Source organism: Brachycentrus maculatus, unplaced genomic scaffold (genome assembly GCF_059751285.1).
Source record: "Brachycentrus maculatus isolate JH-2025_06_01 unplaced genomic scaffold, ASM5975128v1 h1tg000263l, whole genome shotgun sequence".
Classification (NCBI taxonomy): Eukaryota; Metazoa; Arthropoda; class Insecta; order Trichoptera; family Brachycentridae; genus Brachycentrus; species Brachycentrus maculatus.
The window spans coordinates 1,648,547-1,672,432 of record NW_028281014.1 but is presented as its reverse complement, the minus strand read 5'-3'; the positions used below and the strand labels follow the sequence as shown (position 1 = coordinate 1,672,432).

Below are 23,886 nucleotides of genomic sequence, written 5' to 3'. Positions count from 1 at the left end.
GAGTGACCAGACTTGATTATTTGATAACGGGCTTCTTCGTTCTCGTTAGCATTTCTTTACAATACGCTCTTAACTTAACTGTTATGTCAGACAATACGCACTTCCCTGAAGATGTAATGGATAACACCAGGACATGATCACGAGACCGCGATTTTTCTCTGACTAATATCGAGCACTGATTGTGTTTGAATTTTAAAAAAAAAACAAAGTACCTAAAAATAATTTACAAAAAGAGTGAAAGAATTTAAAATAATGAATAACTGATTTTTTAGACTATGACTAGAACTAGAATTTATTTGAAATTGAAATTCAGCGCTAATAATAGATTTATAAATATAAAGTTTTTAGTAAAAAAAAGTATTTCATAGGCATATTATAACAGTAATAATAAATAATTTGTTCGGTAAATACAAATAAAGCAAGACATTTTTGATTGGAAAGAAGACTTATAAATGTCTGCATATAGATAAAGTTCATAATATAAAACACAAAATTTGAATAATAAAATATTTAGATAAATATACCAAAGTATTATTAAGAGTAGTACTTAGTAAGAGTTTATGATAAAATACTTAAAGTAAATTGAATAAATAAATTAAATAAACACTAAACATATCTAAGCAGGGCTCAAAATTATTCTGTTGACTTCGATGTGTTTCTTGCAAGACTCAACTCGCTTAATATTTCAAATTCTGTTTTAAATTGGTTTTCTGCATTCTCAAACGGAAGATGTCATTGTGTCATACAAGCAAAGAGTCATCTACATTTAATCACTTAAGCACACTTAAGAGGTTGCGTTCTATCTCCACCTTTCTTTTCCATCTTCATCAATTCAATTTCTACACGTTTAAACTGTTCCTAACACCGAGATTCCAACAATCTTCAGATCCATGTTTGTAAAAAAAAACACTAGTAGTGCCATAAGAAGGGTAATTATGGACCTTTATTCGATATCATGTTGGTCCAAATATAATGGTTTATTAATCAATTCAAAAAAATCCCAAGCGATTATTTACATGTATATTACTATCTGCCCTCTAATTTCAAAAGGTTCAAACCTTGACCAGTATCACAAGTCTGTTTTTGGTCGGTTAGAAGATATCACTTTTAACCAATAAGCCAATGTAAACATATTCAATAAAAGTAGTAATGAATAAATAAACTTAAAATGTTTACAAATATAAAAAGCGCAAGATTGATCACCTGGTATTCATGTAAGCAACGATCAAGCTAACTCTGCGTCAGTATGAAGGAGTACCCTATGTGCGCATAAGGGATAGAAGAAGAAGAAGACAAATATAACGTCGGAATTGGAACCGATGCGCCTTGTAATAGGATAGTATAGATAGACCGTGCCGATTGATAAACTCGTATTATGAGCACTATGTAGCAGATCCTTCATTCAAGTCCCACAAGTTCACTGGAATCGCTTGGCGCGCTATCTCAACAACTGATATGGTTGGGAACAAAATCAGTTGCCCTCCTCTGCTAAGAAAAGTTTTGCACGACCACCGCGCCTCGTAATCGCTGACCACGCTTTCACACCGGCTGTTTTATTTATTTTCATTGCATTTATTCGAGTATTTACTTATTATTTGTAATTGTTTTCGTTAAGTTATTTATGTTTCATTTCCCTGTTTCGATTTGAACGAGTTCAACATGCAAGTCGAAGAGAACAAGTGAGTATATATTTTTAGATTTTGCCGTTTGGTTTTTATCTATTTTCGACTTTTCCGAGTCCGCGTACGCGACAGTATGACAGCGAGTTATTCAAGTTTACTCGGCGCGGAGGAGGCGGGGCATGAACAAGTATGCCACAAACGGATATATGGCCTTAACCCCTTTTCATCTGAATGAATTTAGCTTAAGAATTGAATTTTGATTATTTGATCCTTTAACCAATGTATTTTGAAGAATAACTACGTATTTATTTTTCTCCGTGGTTTTTGAGAAAATGCAAAGCTTGAAAATGAAAAAAAGAAACTATGAACCGGTTCTATGCATATTCAATGTTTCATATCAGATTTTACATCTAATTTCTTATCGAATATTCGAGAAAAACTTTAATTAAAAAAAAAACTCATATAGGTATATTGTTTTATCGGTTTGATGTACCATATCAGATTTTACATATAATTTCTTATCGGACATTCAAGAAAAACGTTAATTAATAAAACTCGTAAAAAGGAATATTGTTTCTTTATAATTATAGTGTCATTTAGATCGGCGCCTGATATTGAAAATTGAAACTTTAAATGATAACAATGTGAAAGCAAAAAAGTATTTCGATTCTTTGTTTATTATTTTTAAGATTTAAAGGAGAAAAAAAATATCAAAAATATAAACATTCGTTTAAGTTTAAAACAACATTTTTGCGTAAGTTGCTTGCAAAAAAATTTCAGTTTAATCTTCAGCGGAGGACATAGAAAATATCTTTCGTAGGAATGTCGTCATCCATTTCATGAAAATTGTTGGTTTACCGACTGTTTACAGTTACACGATGACAGAAAAGCAGTATTATTATGTTTTAAAACATATTTCATGAATAAGTCATAAATAAAATATCCCCGATAAGTATTTTCCATTTCTCATTTTGGGACATGGGATTAAGGTTAATAAAACTGAAACACAAATAAGAGAGTTTAAAAAAAATTAAACAAAACTAACACAGGGCAAAACATAAATATAAAACAATAAACGGCTATAGTAAATAGGCATTAAATGAGAAAGGGTTAGGCAATTAAATCCCCCCCATCATTGCAACGCTCGTGATAGCAAATGTTTGATATCCCTCACAGCTTAGGTGTAAACCTGTAAACATCTAGTCAAACCTACGACTGGCAAAAATATTTTATCATATTTACATTATCTGTTATAATCCATTATTTAATGAAGAATAGTTTTCTTCTAAGTGGATTAATTTCTTTATATGTCCATGCATTATGCTTCAATATATTATGATTTTGATACCGTTATGGAGTTAACCTTGCCGCACACATCAGTTTTCCGGATTCGGAATTCGTGAAACAAATTCTGAAAACTGACGTATGCGTGTGGCTTTTTGTATTCTATCAGTCTACTTCATCCGCAACCAGGGCTCGGAAAATACCGAAGAAAACCGGAACGCCGCTCCGGTTTGTGAATTCTTTCAAATTATAATTGGTAATGGAAAACATTAATTTACTGTCCCAATTCCACATTATACTTCAACCAAAGTTTTAGTCATTTCTTTTATTGAAGACAATTCCATTAAAAAAAGAAACGTGAATTACAAAGAAGCAAGAGTGTATTTCTTTGTATTGCGCACTATTCCACACACAGATTTAAAACGAATTGAATAAGAAACTTTCGTTGACAGTGTTGACGTTGAAGATATACACATATATAATATAATATAAATTCGGATCTTATGATTGAATTCAAAACAGTAACTTCCAATGCAGGCTCTCTTCCTCTTTTTCAAATAAATTCAATAATTCGCTAAATACCGACTTTATTTCATCCGAATAATAATTTCGATAGAATCGATGTTTTCGTTTTAAAATTAATTTGAATGAATTGAAAAATCTAGCGGTTTATCGAATGAATTTGACTGTCGAATATCTCGATTATTCTCATTAGTTTAATCCATCACTCATAATTTTCATTAGGTGGGAAAAAAATTGCTGTATTTTTAATTGAACTCAAATTTATAAAGGGAAACACTGAAAACAAAAAAAAATGCATCAATTCACAGCCTGGTAAAGAGGAATAAAGTAAATTATATGAACATGTAAGTCCATTGTGACACACATTCATACCTTCTTTGGTAATCTTCTCTCATTTGGACATAAAGTGGTTTACATTTTCACAATGCGCTTATTTTAATTGAGAAAAACCCCAACATTATAATATCTTTATGATATTTTGGATACTTCTTCTTCAAACCCTTTTCCACACCCAATGGTGCATGGGACACTGCATCATATAATGCAGTGCCATCTTGATTATTAACACATAAAGGAAAGGTGATCAGCCCTCCGCTTCAGGTACCAGTTCAGGGCAATATTGAATAAATATTAGAAGTGAAAAAATCACTTGTATTTATTTTATCCCCCTCCCTGGAAATCAAACTCGGGATCTCCAGAACGGTAGCTGAGCGTGTTGACCATTACACTACGGAGGCAGACAAGATACAAGATATTAAAATAGTTTTTTTTTTCATTTTAAATTATAGTCCAGAAAGCTTGTGGGTGTCGATTGCTATTGGTGCAATCAAGGCTACTGTTTTTATCTGTGATGTGGTCACTTTCCCTATCCACTTGGTACTGCAGAGGCCATGGCAGCAAAAGGCGATGGCACGCAGAATGAAGGTCAGTAACAACTCGGGTTACTATAAAATAAAAAATATTCCCTTCTTGCTTTTGAACTTTCAATCTCTCAAAAATACAATTGTCCTTAAAAATTCTTTAAATGAATGCAAAGTAGTATGTCAATTTAAAATTTAGACGCTTGGCGTAGCTTTAATTTGCTCCTTAGACTTTTTGTAGCTTGCTGGACCAAAACATTTAACAGTGTTACAGTTGTAATAGTTACATATACATAGAACTTATTATTAAAGCTTCTTCGCCTCGCCAATAGATGTCACTAGTGAAAATTCTTATTATAAAAGTTTATGCTCTCCAGTGATAGCTATATTCAAATAAATGTTTATGATTAAGTTTCATCCCGAAGAGTGCAATGTTGGATGAAACATAAGAAGAGTAATGATGGAGTTGGTGGAACTAAGAAGTAGCACCTCATCACATATTGTTGGACTTTTGTAAAAACTTTGAACTTCCAAATGAAATAAAACACATTCATTTGGTGTGAAAAATAATTTCCTTTTTGGTGTATCACAGGTCAAGGTAGTGGAGAAAGATGAGGAGTCCATCATAGTGCGCTCACTGACCCCTCCCAGTGAGACCACACAGTGGTTGATGCGGGAGGGTGTGGACACCTTGGACCGCATGCTGCGCACCGTTGCCCGGAAACACAATCTGAAACGCTGTCTCGGGACACGACAAATCCTCAATGAAGAGGATGAAAAGCAGCCTAATGGCAGGATCTTTAAAAAGGTAAATACAGCTTTAAACTATTTCTGTTAATTAGGATGCGGGAAAATTTTGGTTGTACATAGTCACAAGAGGGATATAGCAATATTATGAAAGGGCAAGGGACCGGCAAGGGGTCAGGAAATAATTCAAAATTGAGTATTCTTTCGGCATGGAACGCATTTTCATATTTTACATTGATTTCTATGGGAATTTATTTTTTTTGCTCAACCAGGAAGATGCTGGAACGAATTATGCTTTTGTTGTAAGAGGTCCCACTGTAAGTGCTAAAGTACTCCCAAAAAGTATGTCAATTTTTTATTTGCATTACAGTACAATATGGGAGTATACCAGTGGAAGACTTTCACCGAGGTGGATCAACTGGTCGGTAACTTTGGTCGTGGTCTGAGGGAACTGGGAAACAAGCCTCGGGAGAATATTGTCATATTTGCAGAGACCCGTGAAGAGTGGTTGATTGCTGCTCATGGCTGCTTCAGGCACAGCATTCCAGGTTTATCTATACTTTCCCAAATATTAACATATATATATATATATATATATATATATATATATATATATATATATATATATATATATATATATATATATATATATATATATATATATATATATATATATATATATATATATATATATATATGTATATGTATATATATATATGTATATATATATATGTATATATATATATATATGTATATATATATATATATATATATATATATATATATATATATATATATATATATATATATATATATATATGTATGTATATACATATATATATATATATATATATATATATATATATATATATATATATATATATATATATATATATATGTATATATATATATATATATATATATATATATGTATATATATATATATATATATATATATATATATATATATATATATATATATTATATATATATATATATATATATATATATAAATATATGTATATATATATATGTATATATATATATGTATATATATATATATATATATATATATATATATATATATATATATATGTATATGTATATATATATATATATATATATATATTATATATATATATATATATATATATATATATATATATATATATATATATATATATATATATATATATATATATATATATATATATATATCGCTTACTCCTTTCAAGAACGTCATAAATCAAAAATCGACAATTTTCAGTTGTGCATGTTTTCGGAATGCCCAAAAAATGTACTATATCCCAGCAAAAGAGGCATATTTTTAACGCAAAAGAGGCATATCTATGAAATGAAAATAATTTAGTATGTAACTTCCCAAATAACATTTCTGAGAACGATATTATTATTAAGTTAGTTTATTCAGCTAACATGATATAAATTTACTCTTCAACTGATTATATAATTTGCGATCTTTGTTTGTCAGTTGTCACCATCTATGCGACATTAGGAGATGAAGCCATCGCCCACGGAGTGAACGAGACGGAGGTGACAACTGTCATCACCACTCACGATCTGCTCCCCAAGTTCAGGAACATTCTTCCCAACACACCCCGGATCAAGACACTCATCTACATTGAAGATCAGATCAAGTCCACTGATATCAAGGGGTTCAAGGAAGGAATCAAAATTATTTCATACTCTGATGTCCTCAACATGGGCGAAAAATCATCAATCAGTAAGTGATATTTTGTTTTTACAAATATTATTGGAAAAAAAACAGTTAAAATACTTTCCGTTAAGTTTTACTTTCAACATGTTAAATTTATTAAATTCAATTGGTCCATAAAAGTCTACTTTTTTGTCAATAATTTAAGAAATTTGTGTTAGGTCCACTTGGTTTGGATGTGGATTTTGAACAGTAAACACCATACAGTAGAGTAGTATGCAATTTGACTGCTTGAGCTGTCGAGATTGAAAACACAAATGCAATCAGTATTAACGGCTTGTATATTTCAAGCCTAAGTTCTACACAAACCAGCATGTTTGTTAACCTCTTTGTGCGTACCGCTCCAACCGTGAGGCCATAAAATACCAGGTCAGATAGTGTATGGCCCCACGTTTAGGGCGTAGTGATTATTTTCATTGATAATATTTATTGATATGTGCGTGGCACATATTAAAAATGTTGATATTCTATCTAAAAATTTAGATTTAAAGTTGAAAATTCATATAACAAAACTCACTCTGCAGGGTACAACCTTTTCATTAATATCTGACTACTCGTACTCGAGAGGTTAATATGTGTGATGGTGCATAGGGCACTGCATCATGTAAATACAGTGTTATCTTGATCGTTAAAACATGAAGGAAGTGTGATCAGCCCTTCGCTTCGGGTACCAGTTCAGGGTAATATTGAATAAATATTAGAGTGAAAAAAATCACTCAATCAACAATATTTTTTGACCCTCCCCTGGGAATCTAACCCGGGGCCTCCAGTACGGTAGCCGAGCGTGCTGACCATTACAATACAGAGGCGGACAATATAGGTCAATAATACTTATTTGATTGATTTAATTCATCACATGTATTGTGACAGTTTTTACAACATCATGGTATATTTTTATGTTATAGCTGACGTACCCCCAGCACCAACAGACACAGCCATCATCATGTACACATCGGGATCCACTGGAGTCCCTAAAGGCGTGATCCAGTCTCATCACAACATATTGGCCACTATGAAGGCGTTTGCGGACATATTTCCCATCAATTCAGATGATATTCTAATGGGATTCCTCCCATTGGCTCATGTATATGAGCTTGTGGCCGAAAGCGCAAGCTTGCTCGTAGGTAAATAATGTGAATATACAATATTATAGTTATCAAATGCTATTTTAAACTAACTAACAATCGTGTTGTTTCTCCGCAGTAGAAGGCAATGAGGATAGAACCTCACACGACTCTGTCTTTGCCTCTTCTAAAGTCGTGTATCTCTCCAATCATATCCACTGATTATCCATACCTCTTCATCTACTTCACTTTATAGATTCGTTTATTGTTATCGCCTGACTTATTTGTTCCACATGTTCAAATTTTCTCCAAAAACTTTTCTTATTTCACCATTCTATGTATCATACATCGTTCCAAACACTTGTCTGAGTGATTGAATTTCAAGTGCATTCAATGAACTTTAAACTTCTTTTGGCAACTCCATGCTTCACTCCCACACGTTAGGATTGGTATCACGACTCATCAGCTAGTGGACTGAGTCATATCACTGCTAGTTTAACTTCCACCTTAGAGATTTGTTTGCTACAACTGATTTAAGTGCGCTATTCACTCCGTTCCCAGCAATCACTGTCCTTTCTATATCTATGTTTTATTATTCTAGGTGTTCCTATTGGGTATTCTACTCCTCTGACAATGATTGACAGCTCCAGTAAGATAAAGAAAGGCACGAAAGGTGATGCCACTATTCTGAGACCAACTCTCCTCAATACTGTTCCTGTAAGTTGAGATCTCTCCTGTCTTAATGACATTGTTTTGTTTGTGGTAGTTTATGGTGTATCCTTTGCATTTCTTGCCAAATTTTCAGAACCATATTAGAATGTCCACCATCTCAAGCAAGTATTAATCCAAAAAACCATATCAGAACCCGAATAACTCTAAATGAAATTCTCAACCATTTGTGACCGCAGAACATCTAATTAAAGCCAATGTCACATACTTCAGTGCAGAGGCAAGCCTCCGATGGAATTTGTTTTTTTTTCTCCTTCTTTTTATGTGATATTTGCAAATACTTAAATACGTAATTTATTTTTTGGTGACAGTTGACAGTTGTTTCAACTTATAAAACATGCTCTGACGCGACATATTGCGCGAGAGTTGGCAATAAAATAAAATATATAAATACATGAATTCTATTTAATATGTTACATATCTGTCGAATTTTTAATCAGTTTAATCATTCATTTTTTTTTATATTCCAGTTAATAATGGATAGGATATCCAAAGGAATAACAGAGAAGGTCTCCAAGGGTGGACCGTTTGCAGCCGCCTTCTTCCAATGGGCGTGCTTATACAAAGAGAAGTGGATGAAGAGGGGATATAACACCCCGATTCTGAACCGAGTGGTGTTCAGTAAAGTGTCCACCCTCCTTGGCGGAAGCATTCGTTCTATAATGGCTGGTGGAGCGCCTCTTGCAGAAGACACGCACACCCGGATAAAGATCTGCCTGTGTTGTGATGTGGTTACAGGTTACGGTTTAACTGAGACCACATCCTCAGCTACGGTGATGGATCAATATGACCATTCCACTGGTCGAGTTGGTATCCCCAACACGACATGTGACATCAGGCTGGTCAACTGGGAGGAAGGAAAGTACCGTGTTACTAACAAGCCATTCCCACAAGGAGAGATCTATATTGGAGGTAATTTCCTTTTTATGTAATTAAATTGTTAAACCATTTTCATGTGTATATAACAAATTGTCCACCATAGTCATATGGTGATTAGTGAATTTAAATACTGTTATATGTACAAGGTCCTGGGTTTGATCTTCAGTAGGATCATCATTGAAGTGTTTTTACACTGTAGTATTGAATATGTATATCTGAACTGGTATCATGACTCCTACTATAAACGCTAAATGTAAAATCACACATTTTAATTCAGAAATAGTTATAGTAAAATGTCAAGGTGAACCAATATTTTGTCTTAATTTATTATTAGATTAAAACCAATATTTTTAGCTTTTCCACTTTTGTGGAAAAAGTGGAAAAGCTAAAAATATTGGTTTTAATCTAATAATAAATTAAAAATGCAATTCCATCACGAAGTGTCAGTGGATAATATAAATCTATTCAATATTTTGTCCACTGGTAAGTTCGCTAATGAAAGAAACTTTGCTTTATTTTAGGTGATTCTGTCGCAGTAGGATATTACAAGTTACCTGAAAAGACTCGAGATGAATTTGTGGAGTATAATGGAAAACGTTGGTTCAAGACTGGAGATATTGGAGAAATCCATAATGACGGAAGCTTGAAAATTATTGGTATGTTTTTATGCATTTCACATATAATAGAAAAATGAAACAAATTTATTGCCATTATTACATATCGATATTTCTGTACCTCTCAAAGTATATGTTATTTACAGATCGTAAGAAGGATTTAGTGAAACTTCAGGCCGGAGAATATGTCAGTTTAGGAAAAGTTGAAGCCGAGTTGAAGACGTGTCCTGTTGTTGATAATATTTGCGTGTATGCCGAGTCTACTAAACAATTTGTAATAGCTTTGATTGTACCGAACCAAGGACAGCTTGAGGAATTGGCCAAAAAGATCGGACTCTCCGGACTTAGCTATGAACAGATGTGTAAGGATACCTCATTAGAAAAGGTAGTCATAAAAGAATTAGCTGAACATGCTAAAAAATGTGAGTAGCACGCTTAAACATTATTTCAGTTGCCTTTGGCGCTTTTTCAAATTTAACCCTTTGTACTCCAGACATTTTTTTGTATGACATACCAGTAAATCGAGTGTACTTTTTTTGCAAATTTGCACAAAAACAGTTGATTTTAGATATCATGCAAATGACAATAAAACCAATCGATAAGTATTTAAATGGTTTATTTAAGAAAAATAAAGACAGTTGGTTACTATTTTAAAATTTTAGTCTTTCAATGTATGGTATCTAACAAAAATCGCCCAATTGCATCCTAGGCTGCCCAGGACAAGTGTCACAAAACTCATAAGTGTCATGCTTTTGCCAATTTTTGTCCCTTCTTGAGCAAACCACACAGTCACTTTTTGATCAAATACCCAAAACATGTAGTCTGCCATCCAGGCGGACTTCAGTTGAAGAAGTAGACGGCCTACTTGGAATATGCCGAAATTCCCCTACCAACTGATCTGCTAAAGTTTTCACAAACTTTAAGTGACTCAATGCTAGCAAGGACCTTGAGCAACTGGCAGGACAGAATTGTACCTGCATTAGTATGTATCACGGCCTTTTATTATTTAAACAACATAACGGTACATACTGGCGACATATAGTCGCCAACTGATTTACTGGGCAATTTACCAAGTCGACATATTGTCGCCATTCGAGTGCAAAGGGTTAACATCAACTTGGTATGAATATCGCTAATTATTCTACACATGTTTCGCATCATCATTGTCAAACATGGAAACTCCTATCAAAATGTAATATAATAATTACTGGTAGTCAACATTCAATTTTAAAATGGATAAATATTACCACAAATTGACTGCAAAATTAATTTAAGAAATTAAATAAATTTGTTGATTTTATAATTTTTTTGTTATAAATATATATTACACATTGTACCATTTTAGGCAAATTGGAGAAGTTTGAGATTCCTGCAGCTGTGAAGCTTTGCCATGAAGTTTGGTCTCCGGAAATGGGACTGGTTACCGCTGCATACAAAATTAAACGCAAGGAAATTCAGGATAAATACCAAGAAGACATCAAGCGAATGTACGCTTCTTGAAACTAAATATTCCTAGAGATAATATACAGTATTTTATTCACAACATATATGTATATACATACTATAGATACATATATATATATATATATATATATATATATATATATATATATATATATATATTTATATTTATATTATTTTGGAAGTACCATAATATATTTCTAACTTCAATTCAAATTCATCTCATTTATAATGCAGCATTATCATCAAGTCCATCCATCTTGGAATAATTTTTTTTATTTAAAAAATATTTTTATTTATTTAAATAGCTGGTTAAAAGTGAGAAATGTGAGTAAGTACACTTTGCGAATGATTCAGTGATTCAGTATTTAAATGAAATGTATATTGCCACATGCCGATAATTTTTTTTGCTTACTTTTATGGCTGTGACATGTGGGTTTTTAATGGAATATTCAACACTAATGAGTAGGTACTGGGGAATTGATTGATATTAAAATTTCAAAAGTGGAGATTAGAAAATAATCAGGTTAATTGTAAAACTGTTATAAAGGAATATAAATAATAAATATTATCAGTTAAATATTTCTCGATGCCTATCAACCCCATGGAGATTGCTTTCTATGTACTAGATATAATCTTTTATATACATGTTGCACTGTCAAGGTGTGTATGTATAGCTAATGATTTAAGTTATTGATAAACATGCACATTGTAAAATAATACACTCTATTATCTAGTACTGTAATGACTGTGTAAATTATTTATTTAACTTTTATGTTTTCCATATTCCTGTTTATACATTTTGTTTGTATAAGGCTTATGACATATCATTGGCAGGTTAAAGTGATTACTTTATACACTGCAACATTCACCATTCTACTCATAAAATCCAGCATTAGTACAAACTCAAAATATTGTAATTTAATTTTTATGAGAATCGTGAATGTTAAAACATTAAAATAAATCTGTTAAATTAAATTAAACTGTTTTATTTCCGAGTGTGTCTAATGAATTTGGTCTATCTATATGTATGTGTATATATATATATATATATATATATATATATATATATTAGTTTTTCAACTACGGTTGCAAGACAAGAAACGATGTAATTGTACAAGGAAATAATAATCATAAATATTAACCTCTTTACTTATGCAAATGTACATTTTACGTCTGCTATATTATCGTCCAAACGCAACAAGCAGCCGTATTCCGTACGTCCAGGTACAGAAAAGTATACCCACAACCAGAGAAACATTTGTGATAGATCAAATTGTTCCTACTCCCCCTACGGACACGAACATGTCAAACAGCGCATTTAGTATTTCGAGGTCAACATTGCTGGCTATCTCATTTGCAGAATATGTCAAGATAATTAATGTATTATATTCAATAGAATATTATTATAAAAAATTCCCGCAGCTTATGTTTGAGAACCTCTGACTAGCAAAAGATAAAAAAGGGTGCGCCATGAGTATATTGTTTAAAAAATTTGTCTGGTACATTGTAAATAAGTATTGTTACTAAGTAATCTTATGAAAAAAACCTGAGGATTTTACCTAGTTTTTAAATAATAACCCGAAGGTAAAGCAGTTAAGTTACTTGTTTTTTTTTTAAACTTACTTGATGCCTTTCCACCCTTGAGTCACTTTATTTACCAACAAATATTTAAAGACAAAAAATATTTATGGTTTGGCAAGTGAAAGTTGAAATTATAAGCAGAAAATGACATATTGTGATTCATTCTAGAAATATTTCATATTTATTAAAAAAAATTGTCTTCAGCATGTGAAATTTTGACAAATAATGGTACGTATTTATTTTGTAATTACTTTTTTCATATTAAATATCCCTTTTAAATGAATACTTCATATTTGAAATTGATTTAGTGATTTACGTAATTGTGAGAATTATTTCCGGTAGGTATGATAGAAAAACTGAGTAATCGGAGTTTAGTCTTTTACAGTGAAAAACAGACTAGTTGACTTTTGGTAGTAAATGGTCATTTTAAATAAGTTTGATTTTTGTAATTTTGGATTGCACATTGTCCGAAATAAAATTAAGGATATAGAACTCACAACCTGCACAAACTATTAGTAAGTTTTTGGACCAAAATAAAACACTATTTATCTGGTGGTTAAAAAATAAACCGTTATGTATTTATAAGCGGAACTAGCTCCCAAGGCCGCAATGCTTTTTACCAAACTTTGTTACAGGAAGCTCCATTTTTGGTATCAGTAAGCATTCATGGAATTTTTACCAAAACAATCTCTTTATAATATGAGAAATTATGAATACATACTACCATAATTCCAAATAAATAGAATGATGTGTACATAAAATATTTCTTGTACATTTAGAAACGGATGTAAAACAAATAAGAAATAGTACATTTTTATTTATTACCATAAAATATTAGTTGGCCAATAAAAAAATGTCAGCAAAATAATCATTCATCATCAATTTGAACCAACATACAGATTTTATAAACTCTGAACACAAGAACACTACAAGCAAACTGGTAGTACTACTGCAACTTTATTGATCCAATTACTATCATGTACAAACATAATTGTATGACCTTAATTCTTGAGGGGATAAAAGTATATTTTAAGTCAAAAAAATAAAATATGTTCCTGACATAATTGTGTCACTATGCTAAGATAGTCATAGTCGGATATTTAATTTCATTATCAGCTCAAATGGGTTAAAATAAATCTCGACTACAAATTGGCTCTTTACTCTTCAAAATCGATTGGGTTTGTTCGCATTTTACACAAATGTCTCAGTTGCAGCATAGTAAATTCGTCCTTTTTAAATCTAACCACACCATCCTGGTTGTCGATGGATAGCAGTTGTCCGACAGCTTCTCTGTTCTCTCCCGAGATGACCTTTACAGTGTCTCCTCGCTGCGGCACGATGGGCTCCAGGTGCTCGCAGTCCACATTCACCACTCTGCCCTCCAGTGGCAGGAATACCGAGCACATGTTGCCGGCAATGCCTCGGATGACCACCGTCTGGCCGATGAGGCCCTCATCCTCGTGCGAGTCCCTCACGCGCACCTCGATGTCCGTGGTGTGCCAGTCCCCCAAGGACTCCAGGCCGGCGCCCGGAGTGCCCGGGTTGTAGGGAGAGGGCGGCGCGCCCGCGGGGCTCGGCGTGCCCAGGTAGCCGGCCGGGTAGCCGCCGGGGCTGGGGCTCTGCTGGTAGGGGCTGTAGGAGGGGTCCGAGCCGTACATGTTACCCGGCGTCTGCGGCGTGTAAGGCCCGCCGGGCGGGTAGCCGGGCCCGGGCGAGGCATCTTCCAGCCCGTAGTCGTGCTCCACACTGCGCGCCGGCGTGTTGGTGAAGTTGGGATCCCAGGCACCTTGGCTGCCGGGCGTGCGGCTGCCGTCGTGCGACGGCGTGGCGGAGCCGTAGTGCGGCGTGCGCGAACCCACCTCGTACGAGGGCGTCTGGGCACCGTGCATGGGCGTCTTATTCCCGCCCTCCCTGTAGTGCGGCGTGGTGGAGCCCATGGCGGGGGTGCGGCCTGGAGTGCGGTACGAGGTGAAGCCTCCGTCCTTTGTGGGTACTCCGGCATTGACGATGTGGTCCCGGTTGACTGATATAGTTTGACACTGAGTGTGGAGTTCCACTCGAGCGGTACTCTCTGTGGCATCTTTGACAATACCGACATTGCCTTTGTAGGGGCCACTGGTGATTTTGATAGTGGTACCAATAAGTTCCCGGTCCCTGTTGACCCGCGGCCCTCCCCCCCGGCCCCCGCGGTGACCGCCCCTTCCCCCGCGAGAGTTGTGGTGGGGGGACTGTATGCGCGGGGACATGTACCCCAGTCCGCCAGCATTAGCAGCGCCAGAAGTGGACCGATTTCCTCCAGCTAACTGTAAATGACGAGTTTTACAAACGAAAATTCCACCATTGTCTAAATACATTCGTGATTGCAGAAAAGCGTAGTTTCGATATAAATGTTTGATTTCTCCGTGACGTCCGGCATGGGGCCCATCGATCACAGTGACTATGTCTTTCTTCTGTATATTATTCTCATCCGCATCCAAAGAAACCGTAAAGCGGTTTTCCCTCTTCTTTTGAAGTGCCTGAGGTTTGCATTCGATGACCTTCCCTTGCATACCCAAAACGTGGAAATTTTCTTTTTCTAATCTAACTATAACGCCAACATTTTGAGGGTCCAGCTGAACCATATCTCCCCACTGGAATTGACCGAGAGAATCGACACCGGTAGCCATATCGGAGCACAGTTGCAGGTCTCGCGGGAGGACTTCCAGTTCGTGCATAGTGAGATCGGACACCAACACAGCTCTGTGTGGTTCCACCCTGACTATGAGCCCGGTATCCCCTTCGTATCTACCTGCAAGAACTTTGACGTGATCTCCTTGCTTGAAATACTTTCTCAACTCGTTAGCTTTAAACACTAAAGCATCTTTGAGGGCTTCGTGTTTGGGCATGACGGTGATCATCGCTCCGTCAATAGCTATAATTCTAGCTTGCAAGTTTGCCAAATCACCGGAAGAAACTTCGACATTATCTCCCATTGAAAAGGAATGAATACTAGAAGGATCATCCTTAGAAGGTGCCGCCAGTTCGATATCAATACCTTCGGGTTGTTCTTCGAATCTCTCCAATTCAGTGAGTGAAGGTTTGACTCCCTCCGATAATATAGCGGACATGGTGAAGTTTTTATAAAGGAAACCTTTGCGAGAATAACGGTTTCCTTCGAATATGAGGAAGTCACCATCTGACGTAACTTCACCTCCGATGGATCGAATAGCTTCGGGGTCGAATGGTTTCGCCGCAGGACGGCGTTTTTTCTTTCTTTTCGCCGCATCTGATTCACTCTGAGCGGTTCTCAAGGCGCCGCGCAATCTCGTGTAATCGATGCGCGGCAACAGTTTCAGATGAACTTGATTTTGAGCCAAGTCCACATAGTCCACCTGGGCGATGTCATCTCTATACAGACCTCTTTTCAATCTTACCCACTGTTTGGATTTCAAACCAGATTGTTCCTTTACTACTCGAAGAACATCGGTCATTTCTTTTATGGGTACCATTTCTTGTTTCCAAATTCCCATTCTCAAGTTGCCTACGTTGGTAATGGCCGCCTTCACGTAAGTCTGTTTGAAAGATTCTATGTACACGTAACCTTTTACTCCTTCAGGAGCGATAACGGACTTAATTTTAAGCGGTTCTTCGGAGAACTGGTACGCTATGAATTTTCTCATCAAGAGAAGAGCGGTAGCTCGTTCCTCTCCAATTCTGCATTTCACCATCCACAAGTTTGGATCTTTGATTCCGGGCAGCAGAGTCTGCTGCGTGATCTCGTCGGACATCTCTTCTCCGCCGTCCCCGAAGTGTCGCGTGGCGGTGGACTCGTCGGCGTACTTGTTGCGCAGGTACTCCTCGATCTCCTCCTCGCGCTGGGACTCCCACAGCGAGGTGCCGCGCCGCCGGCCCTCTATCTCACGCGCCGTGGGGCCCAGCTCGTCCACCTCGTTTCCCACGATGCCCATTTCCTGAGCTCCTTCCTCCCACTCGTCGTCTTCGTCAACTTCATCATCCACCTGAAAAAGGAAGAAGAGAATTCGCTTGGCTTAAATAATAAGTAAGATTCTTTCATACATTTATTTAGTATTTTTTTGTTGTTGAGAAAAGAGATATTTGTGTTTTTATCGTTTACAAAAATACTCCATACTATTTTTGTGAGCCTAAGCGGCTCATAATGAAAAAAAGGTTTCAAATTGTGGTAGAGTGGGTTCGAACTCACAAACTCTGACTAAAGAGTCGGCGACACTAACCACGGGACCACAATCCGACACGACTTGCCGACACAATTTTATTTTCAATACCTCAATTGCCAAGACATTTTATACAGGCATACAATATATTTTTCAACAATAATATAATTGCTTGAGTTTTACACTTGTGATTATATTTTCCATAGTTATGGCTGTTATCTTCAATGAGACAATATCATAAAGTCATTATATTACCTCAGCTTCGTCAATGATGAATCCGCCAAATCTGTCATTTTTTTTCTTCTTCCTCGGACGATCCTCATCTTCTTCTTCCTCTTCATCATATTCTGAATCGACGATGTCTTCCCCCTCGGGCTCCTGTTCATCCTATAACATTTATTTTATACGATTTACATTGATAAATATTGAAATATAAATACATTTAGAAAAATTGTGATTGGAACTCACTTCTACTTCATCGGCTGACCCTTCCTTTGCTTCATCATCCTTATTGCCACTTCTATTAGATTTGTTAGATGCGGCAGACCCAGACCTGAAAGGAGAACATTCATTATGTTACACTCCCAAATAATATATTATTCATCTTCTTCAAACCCTTATCTACACCCCAATGGTGCATAAGGCACTGCATCATATAAACGCAGTGTTATCTTGATCGTTAACGCATGATCAGCTCTCCGCTTCAGGTACCAGTCCAGGGTAATATTGAATAAATATTAGAGTTATATAAAAAAACAAATATATATTTATTTCACCACCCCCCCTTGGGAATCGAATCCGCGACCTCCAGAACGGTAGCCGAGCGTGCTGACCATAACACTACGGAGGCGGACTAATATATAGATCGTAGAATATGCATATTACAATTTATAAGGAACGCGAACGCGACATTGCTATACAATGTTGTTAAGTTTTAAACTGACACGACAGCATGTTATGGACGTATTTTGCAGATTCATTTACCTGGACCTAGACCTTGATCGACTCCTAGACACGGACCGAGATCTCGAAGGGCTCCTGGATGGTGATCGGCTGCCAGAACGAGATCTCGACCGAGACCCTGACGCTGAACGAGATCTGTTGGACTGCACGGATCTATTGGACCTTACGCTGCCCCTAGAGCGAACCGAAGCGACGCTTCCAGCATCCGAGCCACTTCCGGAAAAATTACTTCCTTCCGAGTCAGACATCGTAGGAGATTATTATTATCAAATGAAAAGACGAATCGACATATCTAAAATAAAATAACCAAAAAAAACTACTCTGAAAACCACAAACGACGTCAGAACAGATCTAAAACCACAGATAATATTCTACGATTTATACTAATCCAAACTATCATAGACTAATTAATACATTGCCAGTGTGCAAAATTATGGAAAAAAAAGGGAATTAGGTACTTAATGCGAATTATTTTTTTTCTTCTTCTATTCAAGCAAATATATATTTATTAACATATATAAAAATATCACTATTTTTACTTATGTCTCAAAGAAAGGCGTAGACGTTGGACGTAAGAAGATGCATTTTGATTTTGATTTTGATGATTATATGGTAGTTATAGCAACATCGAAGCAAAAGAAAATGAATGAATTGTCTATGTAAATGTCAATTATAGCTGTTTTGCCCGGTTGCATTGACGTTTTGTTTCTCCAGTTTTATTAAAAAATCTAAAGCTTTTTCAATTATGTCTACAAAGAAAGTTAATCCTGATGTCAAAAAAGAAGAAACACCGTCAGAGGTAATTCCATACAAAATAAGTATTAGATAAAATTCTACGTGTACAACTTTTTAAAGAAATGTATGACACGTCAGACATTTTTCTGAGTTGCGAACGTTTGTGGATTCAAATGTTTTTTTTATATATTTTTTAATTGGTCAAATATTGAGTGTATACATTATTTTTTGTTGCATATTTTATTGGTGTTTGGTGAACGAAGTTCTCTTGTATTATATATTTATTCATTCGGAAAACTTCTCTAACCTGTATATTTTTGAAGCTATATGTGTTGAATATGTTATAAATACAAATATGCATACATAAATACATTAAATTTTTAAGGTTGTTTTCAAAGTTAACAAATGGGATGGTTCTGCTGTTAAAAATGCACTGGATGATGCTGTCAAAGATGTAAGAACTCTTATTTTTAATAATTACATGTTACATTTTTTATCCGTATGATTTACTATTTAAGTAAACTGTTTTCAATGTTGATAAGTATAAAGCGAAAAATTGTGAAATGTCAAATGAATTTTTAAATTATTAAAACGGCACCCAAAAAGTCCTAAAAACAGTGCCCGAAGCAAAAATATTTAGGCAAATTATAATCACTGCTTATATTGGCATTATTTGGATGGTATATAACATCATTTTACAAATAAATAATTGTCAATAACTGGTAGTCACAGTGTCAACCCTCATTCAATTTGTTTGATTTCGAATGTAGTGAATTTGTTAATGATTGAATTACATTTTTTTTTAGATTCTTAAAATGGAATTATCATGTGAAGAAAACTTTGCCCTGATGGATGGAAGACTGGTTCTCTGTGGATTGGCTGTGGGAGTAGCCCTTTATGCCCTGCTTTGGGATTACATGTATCCATTCCCACAATCCAGGTAACTAAACAATGTTTTAAGAGGTGTAGGGTTTGTTTTGTTTTTTGTTTTACAATTTAAAAGAATTATGATATTTTTATTTATTTTTTTATTTGTATACATTTATTTAAATCACAATTTATACATATTTATAACTTTTTGTTGCAGAGACCCACCAAGCCACCTTGTGTGTCTTGTCGGTGGAGTTCTTTTTTAATACACTTTTTTTGTTTTTAACGATTTTAACCTAATATAGACACAAAAAAGAGAAAAAAATTAATAAAAAATTAGTAATAATTATGTTTTTTTTATCCTATTCTAAGATTACAGATAAGCGCCCTTGAGGTAGTTTTTTACGAAAATGGCGCTATATATTCATCCAAAATTTTTTTTTTTTTTTTTGTATAGAATTGCACATTACCCAAATGGTTCTTCCAGACTGCTATCGTTTCTTGAAGTTTTTTATCCTTTTTTATTTGCAAAAATGGGGCCCTATAACAATCCTTGAATTATTATAGACCGGGGCTGGAAACACAATGACATTATTTGCTTAGATAAGTCAAATGTAGATAAATTTAACTTTAGTGCATGTATAATTTATATTTTGTTATCCGTAATATTTACTTTATCATTACAATTGATAACTGATTTAAAAATGCCAAAAACTTTAAAAACAAGAGACAAAAAGTTTATCTTTGTTTCATTTGTCCCGTCTTTGATGTGTATTATCATACTACTGATGTAATTGTTTAGGATACTAAAAGGACAACAAAGCTTTTTTGTCACTTGTATGGGATAAAAATACAAATCAAACTGCACAATATTTTATCGATTGAATTGGTGGAATTTCATAGCTAATCAACTATTACAATTAATAGTTATAAAGAAATGTTCATTTGATTAACAAGCACTTTATATTATTTATTGATTCGCCTTTTGACTATTTGGTCACCTCGTGCGTGTGTTATTGTGCGGGAGCCAGAGCAGGATATTTAAAAGAAATGCGTACTTACAGTTTGTTTATTGAAATAAATTCTTACACTTTCATTACGATTTGATATTAACTTATTATAATTTATCTAATTGATTATTGAACTTTAAATTAAATATGAAGCTAAAATATACGTCCTTTAACAACCAAGCGATACAGGCGAATCTTGGCCCCCGCGCTCCGGTTGGCTGCTTTTGTTGAATCCGCTCGGGTTGCCAACTTGGTAGTAGCAGTAGTTCAGTGTTGCCAACTTGGTAGTAGTAGTGGCTACCCGCCTACAACTATTTGATAAAGAAAATTTCTATTATTTGATAAAAACATTTCATGTAAGTTTATTACATAGTTATACTTTTATGTACATGACAGTTTATTTATTTTTTTGGTATTATACAAGTGTTTATTTTTTTTATGTAAGTACCTTCTTACCATGGGTGATTACAGATTTATGTAATTATAAATATATTAATTTATATGTGATTTTTTTCTTCATTTCAGATTAGTGTTGATAACTTGCGTTTCGGCATACTTTGTTCTGATGGGTTTCCTCACATTATACACAACATTTAAGGAAAAGGGAATTTTCGTAGTTGTTAAGGAGACAACAGGAAGTACTCACCGAATGTGGGAAGCTAGCTCCTACATGAAAAAGTGAGTCTTTTTATATTTTATTTATTTATATATTTATTCTAATGAAAATAGCCATTGCTTATTTATTTTTTTACAAAAATGTTAATAACATTAGTATATAACTACTCACCGAGATTTTTAGGTCTACCGGTTTCGGGAATTAAAACATTTAAAAAGCACTTTAAAATAATATTCCTTTAATTAACAACCAAATAAATTTTACTTACAGTCCATTGTTTGATTCAACATCGGTTAAGCAGGTTTCGTCAGTATTCAATTCGAACCCCGCCCACTCCTTTCATCCTACGAGTATATAAGTTGATTCATTAATATGTTTAATTCTAGTGCATGTTTAACCTCGGCTCGTAACGCATGTCTGTTGCTGAAACCTTTAGTGAATGTTGGTCTTCGGGTCGACCAAAAATGAGCATGTGTTGACATGACATTTTGTATAGTTTTGAGTGAATGGTGGTGAAGGGTGGTATTATTTGCATGCTGTGGTAGTGATTGTCCTGACGAAGAGATGGGTACATCTCGAAACCGGTAGACATAAAAATCTCGGTGAGTGGTTATATAGTAATATTATTAACATTTTTGTAAAAAAATAAATAAGTAAAAATGACTAACCACAAAGTAAATGCTTTAAATATTAATTATATTGAGAATAAGGTAGCCATTCTCCATTTGGATGTCAGGCATTAGATGTACGATACACCTCCATTCTTTCTGGTTATGAACAGCATTTAGCGAAGACCCTTTTATTTGGTCAGTCCATCTTGTAGGAGACCTTCACCTTGCCTGCTTTCTCTCAGCTACCCCTATTACTACCAGCTTCAGACTCCTCATTTCTTCTGAAAATATGTCCAAAGTAGGATAGAATCCTTTTTATGCCTATCGTGGAGAGTGTTTTGATTACTGATAGTTCCTGGAGTGCGAAGGTGCATTTGCAGTCTAAGAATAAAATTATTTTTATTTAATTATTATCAGGATTAATGAGGGTATGGAGAATTTGCATAAAAATTGTAAAAGATCCATATTATTTTTTTGACATCTCAACATAGATGAAGAAGAATATGGAAGTCTGGGCATTTACGGGGCTTACGACCATCATAGCTAGTTTAAGACCGGCTAGTTTAAGTGATCACTTTACCCACGTATAACATTTACCAATTCTACCCGTGATTAATAACCAAATACTTGGAAGTTCTATATATATGATCCAATTTTGAAACATTGTACAACAATCACTAGAATTTTCACTAGTGACATCAATTGGTGAGATGAAGAAGCATTTTTACTGAGCAGAAACTCTTATATTTGTATGTGAGGTCTGAATCCTGGATTAATTATTTGGACACACTCAAAAAGTTGGAAAAGATACATATTTATGGTTTGAAATAATTTGAACTATTTCTTTAAATTATTATTTTTATTTTTAGGTATGACGACAAGTATCAGCTGATCCTCAATATGTACGATCCCAAGACCGGAACTACACGAGAGTCATCATTTACCAAGTCAGTAGCCAACTTCATTGATATGGAGGGAGTCGTCATGCATGGCTTAATTGAAAATGAAGTCATCAAACTATGGAACTCCTTATCGTCTGATAAAAAGGAAAAATAGAGTCTTTTTTAAGGCATATTCCATTTCTGTTTCTTACTCGTCTACTTGCTGGAGTTTTTTTTAATAAATGTTTTTCGATCGTGTTTTTTTTCCTTTTTAATATTTATCAATCCCTAAACCTATTCCTGTCATACATTCTTATTTCTCTCCAATACTGTGAAATATAACAATCTTATTTATTTGTTGAATTGTGTAAAATGCGACAACACAACGAGGTCAATAATGCCAGTCTACGTTGGAAATCATTATAATTCAATAGATTGTACTACTGTGTAACGGGAACGGCCGTAAGTTTACAATTTGACATAAACGCATTTTCATTTGTGTTTTCATCAATTTTTACTATAATGCGGCTTCTGTTTCAATGTATATTTCAATAAAAGAAATATATTTTTATTTAATTATTTAAAAAAAAGAAAATTGTAAAAAAGTTTTTGTTTTAAATTTTTTCTTTCATTTTTTTGTTTGTATATTATGTTTAAATAGATAAAAATATTTTTAAAAACGTACGTAAAAAGAACCCCACCGACAAGACACAAAAGGTGACTTGGGTCTCTGCAAAAAAAAAATGTTTATTTATTGTTTTAATTGAAATTAATAATAAAACCCTTATCCGCACCCCAATGGTGCATAGGGCACTGCGTCATATAAACGCAGTGTTATCTTGATGGTTTACACATGAAGGAAAGGTGATCAGCCCTCCGCTACAGGTACCAGTCCAGGGTAATATTGAATAAATATGACAGTGAAAAAAT

The 23,886-nt window shown here is 34.5% G+C and overlaps 3 protein-coding genes across 5 annotated transcripts; 2 read left to right on the top strand and 1 right to left on the bottom strand.

Annotated features, from left to right (window-relative positions):
* Positions 1-543: 543 nt before the first annotated feature.
* Positions 544-11,589, top strand: LOC148305728 (fatty acid CoA ligase Acsl3-like). Of its 3 annotated transcripts, none has more exons than XM_088266175.1 (11): positions 544-1,679; positions 4,217-4,352; positions 4,881-5,096; positions 5,406-5,583; positions 6,525-6,776; positions 7,673-7,891; positions 8,433-8,548; positions 9,031-9,472; positions 9,961-10,095; positions 10,200-10,475; positions 11,399-11,589. In XM_088266175.1, the coding sequence occupies exons 1-11, from the start codon at positions 1,660-1,662 to the stop codon at positions 11,551-11,553; spliced, it is 2,145 nt and encodes a 714-aa protein (XP_088122301.1). In that variant the 5' UTR covers positions 544-1,659; the 3' UTR covers positions 11,554-11,589. The 3 variants fall into 3 exon arrangements, with proteins under 3 accessions (XP_088122301.1, XP_088122302.1, XP_088122303.1); XM_088266176.1 differs by lacking the exon at positions 544-1,679 and adding an exon at positions 3,034-3,134; XM_088266177.1 differs by lacking the exon at positions 544-1,679 and adding an exon at positions 3,073-3,162.
* A 2,053-nt stretch (positions 11,590-13,642) lies between these two features.
* Spt5 (Transcription elongation factor subunit Spt5) lies at positions 13,643-18,605 on the bottom strand. Its single transcript, XM_088266198.1, has 4 exons — positions 18,255-18,605; positions 17,739-17,823; positions 17,526-17,657; positions 13,643-17,096 (listed from the first exon to the last, which is right to left on the bottom strand). The coding sequence occupies exons 1-4, from the start codon at positions 18,479-18,481 to the stop codon at positions 14,256-14,258; spliced, it is 3,285 nt and encodes a 1,094-aa protein (XP_088122324.1). The 5' UTR covers positions 18,482-18,605; the 3' UTR covers positions 13,643-14,255.
* Positions 18,606-18,898: 293 nt separating this feature from the next.
* Positions 18,899-23,214, top strand: Spase25 (Signal peptidase complex subunit Spase25). The gene is made up of 5 exons (XM_088266157.1): positions 18,899-19,032; positions 19,354-19,422; positions 19,775-19,908; positions 21,374-21,526; positions 22,945-23,214. The coding sequence occupies exons 1-5, from the start codon at positions 18,979-18,981 to the stop codon at positions 23,129-23,131; spliced, it is 597 nt and encodes a 198-aa protein (XP_088122283.1). The 5' UTR covers positions 18,899-18,978; the 3' UTR covers positions 23,132-23,214.
* Positions 23,215-23,886: the final 672 nt, after the last annotated feature.